Here is a 22924-nt window from a genome sequence, read left to right as displayed (position 1 = left end):
TATGGTTTACTCACACATGCACTACATGCACTTAACCAACTACATACACCGACACTTGTCTAGCAAAACCTCACCTTCTATATTAAGAAGGCTCGACCCTTGTACAAATACAACTCGTACATACATATGAATTCTTCTTGGTGTCATTCTTTACTCTTTTGTTCTTGCATTGTCTATGTCATACAACAACTATGGCTACTTACGAAGAGTATGTCGAGTCCAAACCCTAATCCTCACATGAAGAGCGAAGGAATGGTAGATGGCACTAGGTCGACGAGAAGAACAGACGTTACTAGGTCAACAGAGAAGAACAGATGGCACTAGGTCAACAGAGTAGGTGCACATGAGAGAGTGAGAGAGAGTGCGTCATCTCGCAGCATAGATATATACATGGCATGAGCGGTGAAACTTTTTTAAGCTTGTAGCTTTTTTTCAAGCACCCACGCTTTTAAAAAACAACCTGCCATTTAAAAAATAACCTGCCATTCTTTTTATTGAAAGGGCAAATTTCAAATTGGAAAATTGCATTACCGTGACATTTGCAATGACTTCACATTTCAGGAAAAAGCTGAAGAAAGTGGACACATACGATACGACAGGTGTGACGTGTCTCCATTACTTTGCAGACCTTTTACAGGATATGGGGGGTAGCTTGGGCAAACAAGCTTCCAACCCGGAGTCTCGATCCATGGCGATGTCCAAGGCCAAGAATCTGGTCTCTTCCAACCCCGTGGTGGTCTTCAGGTAACGTTCTCATCCAACCCTGTGGGGGAGAGTTGTTTTCAGGTCATGTTCTCACGCGCGCGGGTGCACACAGAGAGAGAGAGAGAGAGAGAGAGAGTAGGTCATGTTCTCATCTAACCCTGCGCGCGCGAGAGAGAGAGAGAGAGAGAGAGAGAGAGAGAGAGAGAGAGAGAGAGAACTAAAGACCCAATGGGCCCATGGCATATCTCATCATGGAATGGAAAATAAAACAGAATGAAAACATAAATATAACTATCTCTGATTGAACACTCTTGGTACCTTGCAGCAAGACGTATTGCCCTTACTGTGTCCAGGTGAAACAGCTGCTATCAAGCCTTGGTGTCAAAAGCAAAGTGGTCGAGCTTGATGAAGAGAGTAAGCCTTTCTCTTTGCTAAGGATGGTTTTGTTTGATAACTAAAGATAATTTTTAACGAATGCAAGGTCTTCAAGCCAGACCTTGACAGGTTTAACCATGCGTCAAGTGCCTTTATGAGCTTCATCATGCATCAGGCATCCATGAGACTAGAGCTTACATGTTCATCCCCCAATTACCATAGCAAATTTGTTATGCTATTTGCTGTATTCATGAGGTGTTCATATTCCCTGTCTTCACACTCATAAACAGAGCCAGGAATTTTTATCTTCTTTAATTCAACATCAAAAGGATTTCTTGTATTGTTGGAGATTTGTCTCCATACTCTGATGACACTCTGAGATGCTATTGGCATACCACTTCATAACAAGATTTTTGATTGTGATGGCTTCTCTGACTTCTCTAGAGGATGGAGGTATCCCAGAGGAAGCCCAAGGTCTGGCTTCAGCTTTGACTCCAGCCCCATGGATGACACATCTCACATGGGGAGGTTCAAAGACTAGAGGTGTTACATGTGTAGTAGAAGAATTGATGATCAATGCATGATCAAGAATGCAACAAACTTAATAAAGAGAGAAAGAGGAGAAGATGACATGGTCAGCTTTGACCCCAGCCCCATGGATGACACATCTCACATGGGGAGGTTCAAAGACTAGAGGTGTTACATGTGTAGTACAAGAGGTGTTACATGTGTAGTAGAAGAATTGATGATCAAGGCATGATCAAGAATGCAACAAACTTAATAAAGAGAGAAAGAGGAGAAGATGACATGGTTGTTGGACCCTGTTGAGAGTGAGCAAGGAGCACAAGTGATGGAGAGAGAGTGAGTGACGTTGATCAGCAAGATAATAAGCATATTAGCAAAGGATTAATGAGGGGATTAGGGGAGGTACACAAGAGTTGTGGAAAAGCATGTTTGCACTATGATAATTGGTCCTTTTACAGGAGAGGCCCCTTTACAAGGTGTGCATATGCTGCCACCACACATGCTGCATGTCAAAGCATGATTCCAAGTGTCCCTATGAGGTGTCATCTTTACACCTCATTGCTTACGTAAGATCCTTTCTTTGCCATCTTTTCTCACAATGCTGGATTTCTCAAAGAAAACTATGTGTACTCAAAACAGGAAAGCCCCCTGGAAGAGAACCCTTGATGCATCCTATATGCTTATAAGAAAATACTGAATGATGACTAGAATGTGTACACAAGACACTGAGATTTGTTGAAATTTATAATGTGATCGCCGAAGTAAACTGGGAACATGATCTATACTTAAGTGAGCAGGAAAAGGCTGCGAGATATGTGCATAGGAATGGGATTACCTAGAGTTTGCACAAGTACATGAGTGCCTATGGATGCTTCCTCGACATTGAATCACCCCTTTGAACAAGAATTCCCAAAAAAAGCAGCACGGAAGCTTTGTATTTGCCAAAAATGATGTATGCAAAAGAAAGCCCCAAAATATATGTACCTATGTGAACAGGATGTCGGTGTGTATTGGTCTGCCTCTTCTCTCTTCTTTATGCTCCCCACAAAAATCACAAAGGTACTCAAGCTCCTAAACAATGAATACCTTGTAAATGTGTAGGCGGTAGAAGTTCAAGAAGGCACAATGAAGCCCCTAGATGACCACCGTATTGGATGGCTGGAAGGTGGTGGCAACAGTCTTTGGAGGTGGTGCGCGTTGCAGTAGTGCCACCCGAAACAGTGGCCAAAGCAGGCTGAGCCACCCCAAAAGCCAGCGGTAGCAGTGCTCATTGCAGTAGCTCCACCCAGTGGCCGGGCTGAGCCGCCCAAAAAGCTGCGGCAGCGGCTTGCTGATTATTAGTGCCGCTTGGCTAGGTAGCACGAATGGGCAGCGGAAGGCTCTAAATTAGCGGTGCTGGGCTGTGCATGGGTGGCAAGATGGCTCTGTGCGGGTAGCAGCGACTGGCTAGTAGGAGAACGGCAGCAAACAAAGGAAAGAGCGTGTTTCAGCTCTGATACCAACTGTTGGACCTTGGTGAGAGTGAGCAAGGAGCATAACTGAGAGAGAGAGAGAGAGAGAGAGTGACGCTGATCAGCAAGATAATCAGCTCATTAGTAAAGGATTAATAAGGAGATTAGAGGAGATACACGAGTCATGGAAAAGCATATTTACATTATGATAATCGTTCCTTTTTACAAAAGAGGCCCCCTTTACAAGGTGTGCATATGTTGCCACCACACATGCCACATGTCAAAGCATGATGCCTAGTGTCCCTATGAGGTGTCACCTTTACACATCATTGCTTACATAAGAGCCTTCTAAGAGGTTTCTACACACAAAGGAACATATACACTAGCGGCTGCTGCTCACACACACTAAAGCTGCATTATTTAAACGTAAGCGAACACACACTAGAGTGCTAGTTTACACAACCACCTAGCACTGGTTTATTCCCACAGTAATCACTATTAATATTTGACAATGGTATGTCTGAAGAATGAGTTCCAACTAACCCATGAATTTATAGGAGTAAGTGAGTTTATGGCTCTGGTGATGAGGGTGTTGCAATACCCGAGGGGTGAAGTGGTGCAAGCTCTGGTGACAACTTACAAGGGTGCTGCTGTTAGCAGTCATCTCATGTCTGAATATTTTCACCAGGGCCTCTGTTGTGGGTGTGCCCACCCGATTTAGGTGTTTTCTCATTTTTTCCCACCTTCCATATTTTTCCCTATTTTCCTTGGTGTGGGAGGCTGTCTTGTGGCTGTTGGCTGATCCAGATGCTGGCCGACTAGACTCTGTTGCTCCCAGGCTATCCCCTGTATTGGCCGAAAGGTATTTGTGCTGGCTGACTGGTGGAGAGCAGGTCGTGGACTTATGTGGTGGCTGTTGGCTGCTTTTCAGCAGGCCGACTGGTCATATGGGGCCATATAAAATGGCCCCTTGCCCCCCCACACATTGTATTCAGTTTTTGAGATTTTCTCTTGTGTATATACCAGAGTTATAAGCTTCTCTCTCTCCCTCTCTATTGCTGCGTTTTTCTGCAGTGCACTTTTTCAGATCTTGTCTTCATCTCCGCTGCATATTTTGACATGGTATCAGAGCTCTAGGCTCTTGGAAGATCTTGGGAGCTGTGTGAGCAAGAGGGGGGCTGTTTTGTTGCTGATTGGAGGACTGTTTTGGGCTGTACGAGAAGAGGAGAAGCAAGTGGAAGGCGGCTGATTTGCTGGACAGCCACTTGCAGGTTTAGTTCCTCATTTTTTCTCACCCACCCTCCCTATCCAGTTACACCCCCGTAATGGCAGATTTACTTGAGATGGTTGAGAAGCACGTGAAGATCCCGACACTCCCCACATTCCTAGTGGACCGTCAGTTGGACGAGAACAACTATGGCATGTGGAAGGTAATGATGGAATCTATTTTGGAGTCTTACGACCTTGCTGATTTCATTGTTGTTGGGGTTCCACGGCCGGAGTTGGAGGAAGGGGAGTTACCCTCAATTCGGAAGGAACGTGAGGCACAGGCACAGTTATGGGATCGTGTCAATGCCAGAGTTCGTTCTTTCATTTTCCTCAATTGCACACCATAGGTAATCAATCATATCAAGCATATGACACTGGCCAGAGGTATTTGGCAACATTTGGCTTCTCTCTACAACAGGGTATCGCCCATGAAGAGGATCTCCTTGGAAGTTCAGATGCGGGTGATGAATCCTGCAAAGTCGTCGACGATGTGGGAGCACATCAACAAGTTACCCAGACACCAGGGCCTTTGTTGTGGGTGTGCCCGCCCATTGTAGGTGTTTTCTCATTTTTTCTCACTCCTCATATTTTTCCTCCATTTTTTCCATTTTTCTGTGGCTTGGGTGGCACTCCTGAGCTGGCAGGAGGATCTATCTTCTGGCCGATTGAACACTGGTGTGCTGGAGCTGACAGGCGAAGATGATGAAGTAGAAGTGCTATTTAGCAGAGAGGGCTGCTGTCCCATAAGCTGTTGTAAAACACTGATCACATGCTTATGTAAACGCTGAAGATGTGTTGATGATATGTAGCAAAGAGTGTTGCTGTCCCAATGATGTACTGATGTAAAACACTGGTGTGCTGGAGCTGACAGGCGAAGATGATGAAGCAGATGTAGTGTAGGCACCGGCAGCAGCAGCAGCAGCAGCAGTAGCAGATGATGTGGTATCGGATGTGTTCAATGATGTGGTACAAGATGATGAATGAAGAGGCTATACTTTATAGTGTGTGGGCTGTTGGTCGGTCCAGTGAAAGGGGAGTCGGCCAGTAGCAAGACACAAAAGACGTGAATAAAAACTAATAAATCCAGAAAATTCCCCTTTTTAGAGCTGGATAAATACCATTTTTCACACACATTTTTTCTAGAACCGAAACTCTAACGAGGTTTCATAGACCCAACATCATCGTACACATCGCATGACCGCGATGGATCATAGGTTCAGTGCCTCGAACCACTCCCCAGTCTAATTGGCGGGAGCCTACGTGGTACCGATTGCCCTAACCTAGCATCCCACACCACTAGGCCAAATCACCCACCTTGCAGCTCCATGGCCACGAGATCCTGCACGCTTCCTTGGTAGCCTGAGGCCAACCGTGTGACTACTTGACCTCTTGTCTAATAAGTGACCCCAAGCCTCAAGGTCACTTATATATAGTAATAACCCGGCTATTCTTGGCGCTTGCTTTATTTATAACCTTTTAGCCATTATTAGCCCTAGGCTATTAATTGTAAGCTCCTAGCCAATCTAGATCTCTTCTTGCTAGTGCCCTTAGCCCATGTGTGAACCCTTGAGGTCCCCACGCCCTGGCTAAGCCTTAACCCTAATCTTTGGCTAGCACACGCCCCTATCCCTAATCGTAGGCTTGTCAGGATGTGATAGCTTCAAATATCGGAAGTGGATCAAGAGGCAGTTTCCTCAGGTAAGGAGTGTAGACTAACGGGAGTTCGTAAGGAGGTGCCAATGTCGGTGGTGGAAGAGTTAAAAGCAAGAGTCGACATGAGTACCAAATATCATTTGAGATGACTAGTAGATTTCCAAGGAGGCGTGTATGTCTTTGTGAATCTAGTACGGAGGAGGATGAGAGCAGTGCCACAAGTGTTTTTGAGGGGACTGAAGAGTCTCCCATGCTGGAAGAACATTCATTGACAAAGGAGCCATAAGAAGAGCTAGCACTTCCAGTGGAGGTTCCAATGGAGGTAGTAGTGGCAGAGGACCCAAAAAGTTGAGAGGTGAGCCTACGGAAGGGCCAAGTCAAGAAAGAAGCAAAGGTGCATGGTTTGCCCGTGTGCTCCAAGTTTAGCAGGAGGCACCTTCTGACGATACCTCGTAGACGTGATAATTTCTTGTAGCCACCTACAGGGCAAAGTTAGAAGCCTTATACGGGAAATTTGCAGTAGTTTTGGGAGGTTGGGTGCTTGAAGGTGCTGAGGATATGGGCCAATAGTTGGGACATTTAGAACATTATTATGTAGCTCAAAAAGGAAAAAGCCAACCTAAATACGAGTTGCTATCAAGATCCCTATAAAAAGGCAGTCATGGGCTGAGCCAAAACAAGGGCAAGAGAGCCAAGACAAAGGGAGTGTAGCCACAACATTTGGATCAGCCAAGTACCTCCACATCAACGTTCTCCACTAACGCAAGAGGACAGCAGGCATTTAGTTGATGCATAGCATTCAAGAGTCAGATTTGTGATCTGCAATCGTTGTAATTACTCATTCATTCAGTAGTATACATTAGGAGTTGGTTAGGTAAAGAGTTTCTCTCTGCTTGTTCTCTCTCTCATCATTGCGCATGTGATAAGAGTTAATCTTTCTTGCTTAGTGTTAATCATCATTAAACACACTTCCAAATAGTTAGCATGTTACATGGTGTCTCTATAACGTATGGATTAAAAGCTACATATGATTTAGTTGTCCCTCTCAACTGTCAAAATACGCAGCGGAAATGATAACCAAACTTGAGACCACAAGAGCAAGTAGAGTGCAGAAAATAGATAGCACAAGAGAAGGAGAGAGATAGGCGTATAACTCTTCTCTATACACAAGATCCCGAGGAAAACTGAATGAATACAATGTGGGGGCAATGGGGCCTATTTATATGGCCCCTTGAGTGCAGTCGGCCAGTAGATGGACAGCCGACTGGACCTGAAATGCCCACGACCTGAAAATACAGTAGTCAGCCAGCATATCAAAGTCGGCCATCACTCGTGTGCAGTCGGCCCGCAACAACAGGGAGCAACTGGGATTGCTTGTGACCAGCTGCCTGTGACCAATCGGCCAGTATCTGGTACAGCCGACAGGTCCTACACTGCCTCCCACACCGTGGAAAAATAGGAAAAAAATGGGAAAAAAAATACGGGGAGTGAGGAAAAATGATAAAACACCTATACAGGGCGGGCACACCCACAACAGAGGCCGTGGTGTCTAATAAAGACAGGAGATGACTTCTAACACCCCCTCTCAGCTCCTGGCTGTGAAATCAACCCAAGGGAGCTGGAGTGCCGCCTGAGCGTAGCCTGAGGTAGAGACTTCGTGAAGAGGTCCGCCGCATTGTCCTCCGTCGAACAATAAAGTAGCAAGATGTCACCAGCCAAGATCTTCTCACGTACAAAGTGATACTGTATCTCTATGTGCTTGGTTTGGGCATGGAAGACCGGGTTCCGAGCAATAGCTATACAACTCTGGTTATCGCACTGGATGACTGTGGGCTCCTTCTGTGGAAACCCAATCTCGCCAAGCAACCTCCGCAACCACACAACCTCGCAAGCAGCACCACAAGCAGCCCGGTACTCTGCCTCTGTCGAAGATAGGGCAATAGTTGGCTGCCTCTTACTGCTCCAAGAAACTGCTCCTGAGTCGAGGGTAAAACTGTAACCTGAAGTAGATCTCCTCGTTTCTAGATCTCCTCCCCAATTTGAGTCACTCCAACCTTGGAGTCGACTCCATTCCCTCCTGTGTAAAAGAGTCCTAGATCCTTCGTACTTTGCAGATACAGTAAGATCCACAATCCTGCGTCCCAATGAGACTTCAATGGCGTCTGCATAAAAGAGCTCAACAGCCCCACGGAGAAGCTCAAGTCCAATCTGGTGTTCAGCAAAAACCAGATCAATGAACCAACCAACTTCCGATACTGCGAGGCATCAACTGGCTCACAAGGATCAGTAACGGTTAACTTTGTGTTTGGGTCCATTGGCGAAGTAATAGGCTTGCAGTTCTCCATCCCAAAGGCCTCAAGCAACTCATGAACATACCGCTGCTGAGAGACAAAAAACCCCCTCTGGGTCTGCCAGATCTCCAATCCCAAAAAGAAACTTTGACAAGGCAGCCTTTGTCACGCTAATGTGCTCCACATGACCGCCGGTGAGAATGAGATCATCCACATAAAGGATGATAATCGTAACCATGCCGCGTTCCCGAAAGAGATACAGGTTAGGATCTGCAACCGATCTTTGAAATCCAGTCTGAACAAAGAAGGAATCAATCTTTTGATTCCAAGCCCTAGGAGCCTGCTTAAGACCATACAAGGCCTTACGTAACGTGCAAACCATCCCTTCTGATCCTGGAACAACAAAGCCTGGAGGCTACTCAACATACACCTCCTCCTGCAGGTCACCATTAAGGAATGCAGATTTTACATCCATTTGATACACGGGCCACCTCTGAGAAGGAAGCAAGGGCAAGAACGGTCTGAATCGTGGACATCCGTGCTGTCGGTGCAAAGGTATCCTCATAGTCGATGCCTGGCCGCTGAGCATAACCTTTAGCCACAAGTCTGGCTTTGTGTTTGTCCACTGACCCATTTGACGCATATTTGGTCTTAAAGACCCATTTAACACTAATGACTGACCGTTTCGACGGCCTCGGTACCAACTCCCATGTGTTGTTCTTCTCGATGGCATCAAGTTTCACTTGCATGGCTTTCCTCCAAGTATCCTGTGAGAGGGCTTCCTTGACGGAAGTGGGCTCCTTGTCTCGCATAATACGAGACATCAGAGCATAGACTACCTGAAGAAGCTCCGTTGTATTGCTTTTGTCTTGGACTCTGTGTGATCTTCGAGGGCCGTCCTGTGTGGTCCACTCGGAGGGTAACTCCGTGACACCCGACTTCCGAAGGGTGTCCAACAACCACCTAGGTACTCGAACAGATCGTGGAGCCTCTTGCTGTTGTGGGGGCTCTACTCTAGTTGCGGGTTCAACCTCCTGTGTTGACTGAGGGTGATCAACTGGAGCAATGGTTTGGGAATCATCATCAGACTCTTCTGGATCTCCAAGAAGTGGCGGCTCCTCGACAGTGGATACTGGAACATGCTCATCAAAGACCACATCCCGGCTGACAACAATCTCATTCATGTTTGGATCATACAATCTGTATCCCTTGGAAAGAGAATTATACCCCACGAATATAAGCTTGCGGGACTTGAAGTCAAGCTTCCCCCTCTGCTTCTTCGGAATATTACGCATCACTCCCAAAAACACGGAAGTGCGAGACATCAGGTTTCCTGCCAAAGTATGCCTCAAACGGAGTCATATTAGGTACTGAAGTCGTTGGAGACTAGTTGAGGGTATGGACAGCCGTTGCCACAGCCCCTCCCCAAAGTGGACGAGGAAGATCACGATGCTCCAGCATGGTCCTCGCCATCTCCACCACAGTCCTGTTTTTGCATTCTACAACTCCATTCTTTGAAGGCGATCCGGTATTGGCCAGTTCCCTCTTGATGCCATGATCTGCACAAAATCTGAGAAATACCGTCAAGGAGAATTCACCCCCTTTGTCAGTCCTGAGAGTCTTTACCTGCAATCCAGACTCTTTCTCCACCATCACGTGCCAATCCTTGAACCGTGCAAAAGCTTGGTCCTTCTGTGAAAGAAAGTAGACCCACGTGAATCTGGTACAGTCATCAACAAGCAGCATAAAATAGAGAGATCCTCCCAATGATGGTGTCTGCTGAGGTCCACACAAGTCAGTGTGAATCAACTCCAACGGTTTCGAAGCCCGCTTGGAAGCCTTCTTCGGAAAGGATTCCGTGTGCTGCAACGTCCTTGCCTACTGCCAACATCTGGCAAGCCAACCACCATTTGGTCTCGGAAAGCTTGCCGCACTGCGTCCTCATTTAAGTGGCCAAAACGAAAGTGCCACAGATCTCCGTCCTGAGAACTTGTCAACGAGGAGAGTTCAGAGAGCTTGTAGATACCATTCTCCACTGCCTTCCCAAACAACCTGGCCAATCTCACGGTCCTGTGGAGCAACTGAATGCTCCTCAAATTCCACCCGAAAGCCAGTCTTGCATACTTCATGCACTGATAGAAGATGAAAACCTAGAGCAAGGACGTAAAGAACATGGAAAGCATGCTTGCCCTCCTTGCCGTCGGGAATAATTTCCATCCGGCCCTCATTGTGTATCGGAATAGTGGAGTTGTCGCCAATCAAAATGCAACCTGAGTGCCGTTTCAGATCCAAAAAGAAGTCACGGGACGGAGTCATGTGCCTGGAAGCACCACTGTCAAGAATCCATTCCCAGGTATCCTTCGCGGTGAAGCCAACTGCCTCCTCGCTCGAAGACGATGAAGCATCGGAGTCCATCATCTCTAAGTGCACGAATGCAGGAGTCTTTGCAGCTGAGGCTGAAGGACCAGCATTAACAAGATAGACTTGAGTTTGTGTTACCCAATTCTTTACATTGTATTAGTCGCTCCCTTCTAAGGAGGACCTTTTTTCCATTGTGAATGAAATTAAAGTGTGCCGGCATGTCTTGCAAGGATTCTTCAACAATATCCTTTCGTAGCTATTGTAAATTACATTTTCCTCGTATAGAAATAATTGTCACCAGTGTTGAAGCTTCATCAATCACTTCAATGTCTATGACTTTGTCATCCATTGCACTTGCGGCTTCCTGATCCATTAGTACCAACTCTCCATTGATGTAACCGGACCTGCTATACCAGAAGGACAAGATAAAAGTTTGAGTTGCAATCATGTACTTCGCAACTACTGAAGCTTCTCTCGTTCTGTGTCGGGCTTCTTCTCAGAAGACTTCTCTGGTGAAGCCTTCCCTTTGCCCTTGTTGTTATTCCGGCCTTTCGACCGTTGGCCAGTTAAGGCCTCCGAACCTCCGCTGTGAGGAGGGTTCGTGAAACGTTCCTCCTGGTCCAAGACCATGGGCACAAGCTCCTCCCAAGTAATGGTGCTGAGCTTGCCACTCGTAATCAAAGAGGAGTAGAAAGCGGAATACCGAGCAGGCAATGTTGGGGTAAAGGCATTATGCCCACCCTTATAGTGTGTACAAGCCCATAAGTTTTATAGTACATAGTATACTTAGTACTTTTATTGTACTAAGTGCACTATGTGTACTAGAGCAAATATACATGTGTGATAGGGGAGTCACACACTCATACTTTGTGAGTTGACTTATCCCCACATGTCTCTCTCTCTCTCTCTCCCTTCTTCTTCTGTGTGTGTGTCTCCCACATGAAACCCTAACTGTTTCAGCTGAGCTTCTTTAGCTTCCTTCAACTGGTATCAGAGCGTGGAGGAGTGCTATGTACAGCCGGCAGAGCTGTGAAGCGTGCAGAGAGGAAAATCGTGCGCTGAGTTGCAGCGCTGGAAATCGACTGTAGAAGAGCTGCGGTTGTGTCCGTGTGTGCGCGTGTGTGCGCTTACAGGTGTGACCAACAGCGATATCAGAGCCGCCGCCATCCAGACCCCGTTCACAGCCGGTCGCCAATCCTCCCACTTTCCGCCCGCTAGTCTGGGTGGCACGAGTGCAGAGGCTCAGCCCGTTTCGGCGGTCCTGCCGCTGCCCACCACTCTCTGCCCGGTAGCCTGGGCAGCACAAGTGCACAGAGTCCGTACATTCGAGCGGCGCGGCCTGTTTCCACCATAGACGCCAGCACCCGCCGACTCCTTGCTCAGTGGACTTGCCGTTTCTGGGGGACAACAGTTGCTCTGTTTTGAGTTGCATCTGCACCTGCTCGTCCATCACATCCAGCTGCACACCTCGCAGCCATCTAGTGGCTTCATCATGTCAACCTGGTTCTCTGCGCCACAAGGTAACAGAGGGTAAAGTCGCGAGGTACCGCCCACCTGCACGAATACAGCATCCGTACCTACACAGCAGCAGCATCATCAGGACACGAGTCAGCAAATACGACGCCCCCCCTTTTTTTGCAACAAAAATCAGAAATTTTCAGAGGTATTTGCTTCAATTTTTGGGATTTGCATGTCCATTATCATCAATTGAGCAGGTACAGGTCCTAATGGCTCAGATTTGAGCACAATTGGCAACATTGGGTGACATTGGTCACATTCCGGGTCAATTGGCAGGAAATTGGGTGCTAACATTTGGGGCTTTTGATGTAATTGTGCCATTGGGCATTCATACATGCTGTATGATGTGAGCAATCTCACATTCGGGGCTAAATTGCAGGAAATTGGAGTGCAAATCAAAGGGCTTTTGTGCCAATTGGGTTAATTTGCATGCAAGCACTGGCATTTGATGTTTTGGGCAATGTGTTGATGCATGTCAAGCACTCAATGTGCCAGTAAATCAAGGGGCTTTTATGTATTGGATGTATATGTGGCCAGGGGGAAGCATTGTGAAGACCCTGGATGCCTTCATGTGCATTAATGTACCATTCATGATCAGAAATTGATCTTGAATCAAGGGGCTTTTCAAGATTTTGTGCTTGTTGAGCTTGGCAAAGCAGCAGGGAAGACTTTTATGCCTTGAACCCTCAGAAATCCACTTGCAGTCAAGGGGCTTTTGCTCAATTTCTGTCCGGGACTGTTGTATGCAGTGGTGGGGACTGTCAAGGTCTGATTTTCACTCATTTGGACAGCCAGGAGAGCATTTATTGTTACTGTACTTGCTGGTACAGATTTGGTACAACTTTGTACAAGTTTTGGCATGGCTGTACATTGATTTGAGTGAGGAAAAGGCTCATTTTCAGCTGCTGTACTTACCGGTACAGATTTGGTACATCATTGGTGAGCACTTAGTACTGTTGTACAATATTTTGGAAGGGGAACAGAGCACATCTAAGGTGCTGTCATAAATCTGCAGCAACCAGATTTTGGTGATTTTATCACATTCAATGGGAGGAGAGTTGCATTCTTGCTTCCGCAGTGGGAGATAAACTTTGGGAGAACAACTGTGAGCACTTTGTGTGCTTTTGGTGCAGTGTTTGCACATCTTGCAGGGAGTCAGGCATTGACTGTGTCAAAGGTTGCATATTGCTATGGCAACCACAGGTGATGAGAGCTCTTCATTGCTGGAACTTCAGAAGAGACTCATAGAAAAGGAAAAAGAATTGCAAGCCAGCGAGACAAGCGTGAAGGTGCAAATGGCATCTTTGGAAGGATAAGTGGCCACAAAGAAAATATATGAGATTGTGAGAATTATGAAATCCAAATCAAAGATCTCAAAGAATCCGTACAAGGCTTATAATTTAAAAAGTCAACATGCTTCAAAGCCATCAGTAGGTGATCTCACACCTTAATGAATAGATATTGAATACCCATATAGTCATAGCGGGTTTACAAGCAAAAGTAGCCATCCTAACAAAAGAGAAAGATGACCTAGCCACTCATAATAGGTAGCTCACTGAAGCTTGATAGCAAAGAGAGCTAGATGTGGCCAAAGCATTAGCCACCCAGGAAATATATACTCACTGAAGCTAGAAGCTTGAAGGCTCACATAATTATGACATTTGGCAAACCCAGTGCTATAATGTGTTGCTCCAGAAGAAGCAGCACAAGCCCATCAAAGAAAGGGGTGTAATGCTCGCTTCTCTTACTGCTGAAGAATGGGAAGATATGGATGAGCTAGCAAGATCCACCATCATGTTGTCTGTGTCAGACACTCTATTTTTCAGTATACGTGAAGAGAAGACAGCTTGGGGAATGTGGCAAAGATTGCAGGACTTGTATGTCCATCAAAGTGCCTCAAGCAAAGTGTATTGGTTGAAGAAACTCATTAGGTCTTCAAATGAAGGAAGGGGCGTCTATGACAGCCCATCTAAATGAGTTTAATGGTGTTGTCAGCCAGGTCATCAATCAAAAGTTGGCAATGGACGATGAGTTCAAAGCCACCTTTCTCTTATGCACTTTGCCAGAGAGTTGGGACACATTCAGGACAGCCACTAGCAATTCAAATGCTATGCTGTCATATGCAGATGTGGAGGGTGCTCTCCTTCAAGAGGAGATAAACAAGAAGAACGACTCTGTTGGAAAGTCCAATGCAATGAATGCACGTGGGAGATCCCAGCAAAGGGGTAAAAGCCAAGAACGGGGAAGGAGCAAGTCCCGCTCCAAAAAGGACTTGGAATGTCATTATTGTGGCAAGAAGGGACATTTCAAAAAGCAATGCTACAAATGGAAGAATGATCGAAAGGAAAAGGGCAAAGGCAAAGATGCAAAGCCAAAGGGCAAAAGTGGAGTCAAGATTGAAGAAGTCAATGTGTCACATGCAGGTGACAGTGAGGATGAAGTCCTATTCATGTCTTCACTTGATGCCCATTCACTCCATGCAGGAGATGGTCATGGTATGCACTCATGGATCATTGATTCAGGTGCCTCCTTTCATGTCACAGGTTGCAGAGACTTGTTTGTCAGGTATACTACTGGCAATGAAGGAGTAGTTTATTTGGGTGACAACCATGCATGCCAGATTCTTGGGAGAGGTGATGTGAGGCTTGTGTTTTTAGATGGCTCACAGCTTATGCTCCATGATGTCAGGTATGTGCCTGAGATCAAGAAGAACCTGTTTTCTACTGGACAGCTTGATGATGTTGGTTATGTTACCACATTTGGTAGTGGAAAGTGGAAGATTAGTAAGGGCTCACTGGTTGTTGCCAGAGGCTCTAAGGTGGACACTCTTTACTTCATGCATGCTGGTGTTTGTCACCATGCTAATGTAAATGCAACCGAGCTGCCAGTTGGGACACATGAGTGTCAAAGGAATGGAGCAATTGTCTCGTTTTGGTTACTTGCCTTCTCTAAAGTTCTCAAGTTTTCAGTTTTGTGAGCATTGTATATATGGCAGGCAACTCCAGTGCCCCCACAAGAAAGCTCTTGGACAGAAAGATGCTCAGTTAGAGCTTGTGCATACAGGTGTATGTGAGATGCCTCAGCTTTCTTTGGGAGGGGCAAAATATTTTGTGTCTTTTATTGATGATGCCACACGCAAGGTGTGGGTTTATCCTCTTCGTTTGAAGAGTGATACATTCTCAGTGTTTGAGAAGTTTGTTGCTCATGTTGAGAATCAAACCGGCAAAACACTGAAGACTTTGCGTTCCGACAATGGTGGAGAGTATATGTCCACACAGTTTTAGGACTTTTGTGATGCTAAAGGCATCAAGAGGGAGCTCTCTGCTCCTTATGATCCTCCACAAAATGGAACAGCAGAGAGGATGAACAGGACTATTCATGAGAAGGTCCGTTCTATGTTGTCACATGCTGCGTTACCTCATGGTTTTTGGGCTGAAGCTGTTATGACAGCCGTTCATCTTATAAACAGGTCACCTAACACGAGGCTTGGTGGGAAAGTGCCAGAGGAAGTATGGACAGGGAAGCCTCCGTCCTACAAGCACTTGAGAGTGTTTGGTTGCGTTGCGTACGTGCACATACGCAGGGAAATACGCACCAAACTTGATCCTAAGTCTCACAAATGCATATTCCTAGGATATGGTGACAGAGGTGAAATGGGGTATAGACTTTGGGATCCAGTAAATAGAAAGATTATACGCAGCAATGATGTCATTTTTTGATGAAACATGCATGTATAAGGAGCCTGCAAGGTTGATACATTCATGAAATCCCAGGATTTCAGGAGGAGTGACATAGATCACTGCTTATACACCAAGAAAGCTTTGGATGGCAGTCTATTGATCCTCATCTTGTATATTGATGATATGTTGATTGCCGGGAAATCTCGTAAAGAGATGGATGCCTTGAAGAAGAGGCTACATCAGACCTTTGATATGAAGGATTTGGGTGATGCAAATCACATTTTGGGTATGCGGATACTTTGGGACAAAAATCAGCATGTGTTGTAGTTGTCTCAGAAGGAATACATTGGCAAAGTTTTGCAGAGGTTCAATATGGATGGGGGGAAGAAGACTAGTACTCCTTTGCCTCCATATGTGAAACTAAGTGCTATGGACAGCCCACAGTCGGATAGTGACAGGGCTGATATGGCCAAGATTCCGTCTGCTTCAGCTTGTGGCAGTCTCATGTATGCCATGGTTGCTACCAGGCCGGACATTGCATTTGCAGGGGGAGTGGTTACTAGATACATGGCCAACCTTGGCAAGAAGCATTGGGAAGCAGTGAAAGGTGTCATGAGATACCTGAAGGGCGCACAGGATATGTGCATCTGCTTTGGCAAACAGGATGCATTAGTGCATGGTTACACGGATTCGGATTATGCCGGTCATCCAGATAACCGGAAGTCTACTATTGGTTATGTGTTTACATTCACAGGAGGTGCTGTGTCATGGATATCCAGGATGCAGAAGTGCACTGCCTTATCTACTACAGAGGCTGAGTATATTGCAGCTACAGAGGCTTGCAAGGAGGCATTATGGCTATCTCGGTTAGTGGTTGATTTGGGTTATACAGGGGATATTCCATTGTTGCATTGTGACAGTCAGAGTGCCATCCAGTTGGCAAAGAACCCTGTCTTTCATGCAAAGATGAAGCATGTGGATGTGAAGTATCACTTCATCAGAGAGGTGATAGAGAACAAGCTGATTCAGCTTGTCAAGATTCATACGGATGACAACCCGGCTGATCTGTTGACAAAGAGTTTGCCTCCAGAGCGGTTTGCTCATTGCAGACACTTTGGATGAGGCCAGTTTCAGCCTTGATATGGCCTTGTATATTATCATGTACATGGTGATTTTTTCTTTTCCTTCATTTAAGGGCACTTTGCCTTTAAGTGGGAGGTTGTTGGGGTAAAGGCATTATGCCCACCCTTATAGTGTGTACAAGCCCATAAGTTTTATAGTACATGGTACACTTAGTACTTTTATTGTACTAAGTGCACTATGTGTACTAGAGCAAATATACATGTGTGATAGGGGAGTCACACACTCATACTTTGTGAGTTGACTTATCTCCACATGTCTCTCTCTCTCTCCCCCTTCTTCTTCTGTGTGTGTGTCTCCTACATGAAACCCTAACTGTTTCAGCTGAGCTTCTTTAGCTCCCTTCAGGCAAGTGGGACAGCAAAGTAATGGCCATGTCTTCAGATGATATCTCCTTCCCAGCCTGGAGGACTTCCTGCTGTGAAGAGCGTGCAGCTTGTTAATGTGCTCCCACATCGTCGATGACTTTGCAGGGTTCATAACCCGCATCTGCACTTCCAAGGAGATCCTCTTCATGGGTGATACCCTGTTATCAAGAGAAGCCAAGTGCTACCATATGCCTCTGGCCAGCGTCATGTGCTTTACGTGATTGATTACTTGTGGTGTGCAATTGAGGAAAATAAATGACCGGACCCTGGCGTTCCCCGATAACGATGAAATCAGCAAGGTCATATGACTCCACAGCACAGACTCCATCATCACCTTCCAGATGCCGTAATTGTTCCCGTGCAACTGACGGTCTACTGGGAACGTGGGGAGAGTCGGGATCTTCACATGCTTCTCAGCCATCTCTAACAAATCTGCCATTGCGGGGATGTAACTGAAAAGGGTGGGTGGGTGGGAAAAAAAAACTCTAAACCTGCAAGTGGCTGTGCAGCACTATAGCCCGTCTTCCTCTTGCAACTTCTCTTCCCGGACAGTCCAAACAGTCCACCAATCAGCAACGTAACTATCCCCCTCTTGCTCAGAAAACTCCCAAGATCTATCAAGAGCCTAGGGCTCTGATACCATGTCAAAATACGCAGCGGAAATGATAACCAAACTTGAGACCACAAGAGCAAGTAGAGTGCAGAAAATAGACAGCACAAGAGAAGGAGAGAGATAGGCGTATAACTCTTCTCTATACACAAGATCCCGAGGAAAACTGAATGAATACAATGTGGGGGCAATGGGTCCTATTTATATGGCCCCATGAGTGCAGTCGGCCAGTAGATGGACAGCCGACTGGACCTGAAATGCCCACGACCTGAAAATACAGCAGTCGGCCAGCATATCAAAGTTGGCCATCACTCGTGTGCAGTCGGCCAGCAGCAGGGAGCAACTGGGACTGCCTGTGACCAGTCAGCCAGCATCTGGTACAGCCGACAGGTCTTACACTGCCTCCCACACCCTGGAAAAACAGGGAAAAATGGGGAAAAAAATACGGGGAGTGAGGAAAAATGATAAAACACCTATACAGGGCGGGCACACCCACAACAGAGGCCCTGGTGTCTGATAAAGACAGGAGATGACTTCTAACATCAACTTAGTATATAAACGTGGTCGCATGCTAAGAAAGCAACCATTTTTGTGATAGTTTCCACACAGTTACCATGTTAAGGATCAGTTTCTATGATGCTGGCTTAATGTATTAGTAAAGATCTTCATTTAGATTGTGTAAGAACATTCCATGATAGCACTTGATTATTATTCTACGTGATATATGCAGGTGATGGATCAGAGGTGCAGTCTGCTCTTGCAGAGTGGACGGGTCAAAGAACTGTTCCGAATGTGTTCATTGGTGGCAAACACATCGGTGGCTGTGATAGTAAGATTTTGGGATAACTGTTTGGTATCTCTTATTTTTCACCTTTTGCATGCATAGAATTAAATAATTCTGTTATTGATGTTTCTTGTCAAATGTATGCAGGCACAGTGGCGAAGCATGGGGAAGGGAAACTTGTACCCCTTCTGCAGGAGGCTAAAGCTCTGTGAAGCGTATATTAGTAGTAGAACAAGATATATGGGAGAAGAATTTGATGTGAACCTGTTGTAGCTTTGTTAATAACGCTTGACATGGATTGGCAGGAAGCAGACCCAGGCCTATCAATAAATGAATTATAACTATTAAAGAAGTATAAGCTTTTAGTTCTTTTTATTTGGTTGAGCTGCATGTTTTTCTTGGTGTTGACATGACTTATATTGCAGCGTGTATCTCTTTTTGATAGAGAACACAGGAACAGGACCTTGACACATCTATCACAAATGATTGGATTGGCCAAATAGTGGTCTATTGCTGTCCTGAAATTGTGTGGCTGCTCTCTCTCTAGAAGAGCTCAAGTGAAGGGCTCTAGCTTGAGTGGTGGTGTATTCAATCTGTGGATGTGCAGGTCATGGGTTCCTAGTGTCCAGGTTGTGGACAACTTCAAAAAAACATGAACTGGCAGATGATGTTCTTTTGCGTTCTATGCACGTGAACGATGATACAAAAAACCTTTTTGAAAACATGAACTGCTAGATGATGTTCTTTTTGTGTTCTATGCATGTGAACGAGAGCATGCATGACAATTATGTTATTTTTTCCAATTAAAAGTTGTACATTGATTATACTTTATGGTGAAGTAAATTACTCAAAAGTATACAAGGGGTCTGAAATAAGGTATACTTCGTGGCGAAGCTAAGTTACTTAAAAGCATATGTAATAGAAAACTACTAGAATAAAATGGTCTAGTAGTAGAAAATATACTAGGTCTGAAAATTAAGTATATTTCATGGTGAAGCTAAGTACACAAAGCTCATATAAGAGGACTATTAAACTAAAATGGTACTTCATGGTGAAGCAAAGTCACCAAAGAGGACTGGTGAAAAAAATATGGTTCATTTCCGTACTTCAAAATTTTAAACATGCATCAACTCCTATGAATTGCAAGGGCAATGACCCATTGAGGTTTGCCCAACCGTTGGTGGGCGTTGTCTTTCCAAAGTACAATTTCTAACAATGTTATTGTTCTTCAAAGTAGTGTAAGTGATTCCCCAAACTATCAATGCAATAATCATTCAAATCTCCTATGCTTGGAAGGCTACTTACAACGTTGATGCATCCTTAAAACAATTGTGTGTCCATGCGTTTGAGTTTGATTGTATCATAGCTAGCTTCTTGCATAGAAATAACGACCCCACATGGAATAGCAAGTGTTTGGAAAGGTTATTGCCAAAGGTTCACATCTATTTCTATTAAATAGTTTGACTTAGTAACAAGCTAATTTGTTATTAATTAAACTATGTAAACTAAAGAAATTATTCCTAATGTAGGCCTACATCTTTGCATTACATTTTAAAGAATTTCAACCTTGCCTCTTGGGCTATAGCCTAGGGGTAGTGCCAATAAATCGCAAAGAGTGTAGGTGTTAGGTCCCAATCTATCCTTGAGGAAACGAAAGAGAAGATGTTAAACCTTGTCTTGTGTATACATATTTTGAAATAGCCATTCACCACATTATTTAAGAGAAGCCCGACCTCTTCCATCCTTTGTATACATATTTTGCAATAGCTATTTGTTACTAAGACATAGAAAAGACTCCAAGAGGCCTACTCTGAAATTTTGTGCATTTTGCATCCTAAACTATAGTACGTTACACTATATCTAAATGGATTTGGTAATCGTCTTTAAATGATTATATTACCTGCTCTAGAGAGATGCTACATGTAGCTTTGATTTTGTTATCAGCATGGCTACTTTGAGCTTTTCTCTATGTGCTTTAAAGCTTGGCTAGGCTTCCCATGAGATGGAAGGGGGAACAATCTTAAGTTCTTACTTGAGATAATTTTACCATTTATTTTGATCACACTGATATAGATAAAACACAATCGAAACCTCAATACAACTATGGATGGAGCCATCAAGTACTAAAATGAGTGCTGGAAACTATGCAAGCACAGAGAGAGTTGCACGGATAAAATGAGACTCCTCTCAATCGAAATTTCATTCAAATGAATGGAACCTAAGGACCTTTGAAATTATAATATTTCGCATGTATCTTGTTGTAGTTATTGATCTCTCTCTTTTTGTATGCAATGAACTCTAAGAGCCGTTATGGTCACACGGGTACGAGCGCTCTCTCCCTGTGTGTGTGTGCACGCGCGCGCTCGCTCTCTCGTTGGTCTAGGTATGCTTTTGAAGGGAAAAATTGGCCATTTTCTTTCTCTAGGATGGCTTCCTTAGACACACACTCTCTCTCTCTTTCTTCATAGACTATTAGATTAGAGCGCCAGTGTCACTCTATGCATAAACTTTGTGTGCATAAAGCTACGTACTTGTGTAGATCATCACGTTTACCATTTATTGTATATACTTTAACCAATTATGTACACTATTCATGAGCCCTTGGTCTAGAGATAATAGTTCATTATGAGCACTTCTGGATTAACAAGATGTGCTCTTTGTTCAAATGGTGGATTTGGGTACTTTGTTTTTGTATACAAGAATAGTTTCTTGCATTCTGGATTTAAGCATATGTCCTCTTATTATATTGTTGGATTTGAGCAATTTATTTTCGTGTATGAATATAGATTCTGGTACTTAGAATTCAAGAGCTTGAAATAAAAGTTCAGTATAAGAACTTCTGGATTAAGCATATGTGCTCTTTGTGCAACATCTAAATTTCAACACTTTTTGTATACAAAAATAGTTCCTTGCACTAGCTACAATAAATATAACTATAAATATAAATATATAACCACATTGTCATGGGTTGGCACACGTCCTCTCCAAAACATTTACAAAGACAAAAGAATATGCTCTTCCTTGTTTGGAATATGTACTGTCTTAATAATCTAAACTCTAGAACTTATAGCTTTATTTTCTAAGGTTTGATTTAAGTACTTTAATTTTTTGCATATGAATATAGTAAGATCACTACAAAAACTTTTAGATTATTCATTCATGCTCTTTGTTCACAATGTTTGTATTTTAGCACTTTGTTTTTTAAGTATAAAAATATTTTCTCACACAACAATGCTACAAGGCGCATGCGTGAGCGCGCACACACATGCATATATAATGACATTTTCATGTGGGTGGAAAGTTGATACACTTCCTCTCCAAAAAAAAGAGATAAAATAATACAAATATGTAAATGTGTGTGTACCACATCTTCAAGTGGGCACACTTTCTCTCCAAAAAATTTAAAGACCAAAGAGTGTGTCCTTGGAAATGTATGTGTGTTGTATGTCCAACTATTGGATTTGAACACTTTTGCTTTTGGTTAAGAAAATAGTTCATTGCACCTTGGATTAAGCATATGTTCTCTTTCTGATCATTAGATCTGAGCATAACTAGACGTGAGAGTTTTGCATATGAAGTTTTGTAGTACGTCTATGACCTCTTGAACTTGAAATAAAAGATCACTAAAAGTATGTGTACTCTTTGTTTAATTTTTAAATGCTCTCTTCTCTACACTTGTGCTTGCTTACATTGTGCCATTAGGTTGGACTAAAAAAGGGCCCTATAAGAAAGGATTTAAAAAAGAATGGTCAAGCTAGGATTTAAGATCCATGTACATGGATGTTTTTGAATCTTTTTCCACCAACTTTGACAAAGGAAAGTTTCTCAAATAAAATATTGAGAGGTTTACATTAAAATATTGAGACGTTTGCATAAAAATATTGGGAGCTGATAGATGTACCTTGTACTCCTAACAATAAAGTGATTTGATCAAAATTCAAAAAAAATTTGCCTTCCTACTTTTTGTTTTTCCTCTTTCCACATTTTCTCTTTTTTTAATTCCCCTTGTTAACTCACAATGGAGCTCAACTCTCGCACACATAATGCTCAATGTGAACAAAACACAAGGGTGTAGAGTGTTAGAGAGAATGGCTAGCTCAAAGGGAAGAGAGAGGAAGCTCTCTACAAGTACAAATTTGTAAGTACAAAGGAGAAAGTACAAATGAGCAGCAACCCTAAACAATGGATGAGGTT

The 22924-nt window shown here is 44.2% G+C and overlaps 1 protein-coding gene across 1 annotated transcript; it reads left to right on the top strand.

Annotated features, from left to right (window-relative positions):
• Positions 1-529: 529 nt before the first annotated feature.
• LOC147603991 (glutaredoxin-like) lies at positions 530-19105 on the top strand. The gene is made up of 4 exons (XM_086795251.1): positions 530-744; positions 1031-1119; positions 18677-18775; positions 18878-19105. The coding sequence occupies exons 1-4, from the start codon at positions 545-547 to the stop codon at positions 18940-18942; spliced, it is 453 nt and encodes a 150-aa protein (XP_086651377.1). The 5' UTR covers positions 530-544; the 3' UTR covers positions 18943-19105.
• The last annotated feature ends 3819 nt before the right edge of the window (positions 19106-22924 follow it).

This window comes from Cibotium barometz, chromosome 62, assembly GCF_041138505.1.
Source record: "Cibotium barometz isolate CiBa-2024 chromosome 62, ASM4113850v1, whole genome shotgun sequence".
Lineage (NCBI taxonomy): Eukaryota > Viridiplantae > Streptophyta > Polypodiopsida > Cyatheales > Cibotiaceae > Cibotium > Cibotium barometz.
The sequence above is the reverse complement of the archived record's forward strand: the minus strand, read 5'-3'. Positions and strand labels throughout refer to the sequence as shown.

Bases quoted from the DNA above. Each gene is read 5' to 3' on its own strand.
- LOC147603991 (XM_086795251.1), top strand. From the start codon at position 545: ATGACTTCACATTTCAGGAAAAAGCTGAAGAAAGTGGACACATACGAT. The intron at 745-1,030 runs GTAACGTTCTCA...GGTACCTTGCAG, and splicing joins AACCCCGTGGTGGTCTTCAG to CAAGACGTATTGCCCTTACT. The intron at 18,776-18,877 runs GTAAGATTTTGG...AAATGTATGCAG, and splicing joins ACACATCGGTGGCTGTGATA to GCACAGTGGCGAAGCATGGG.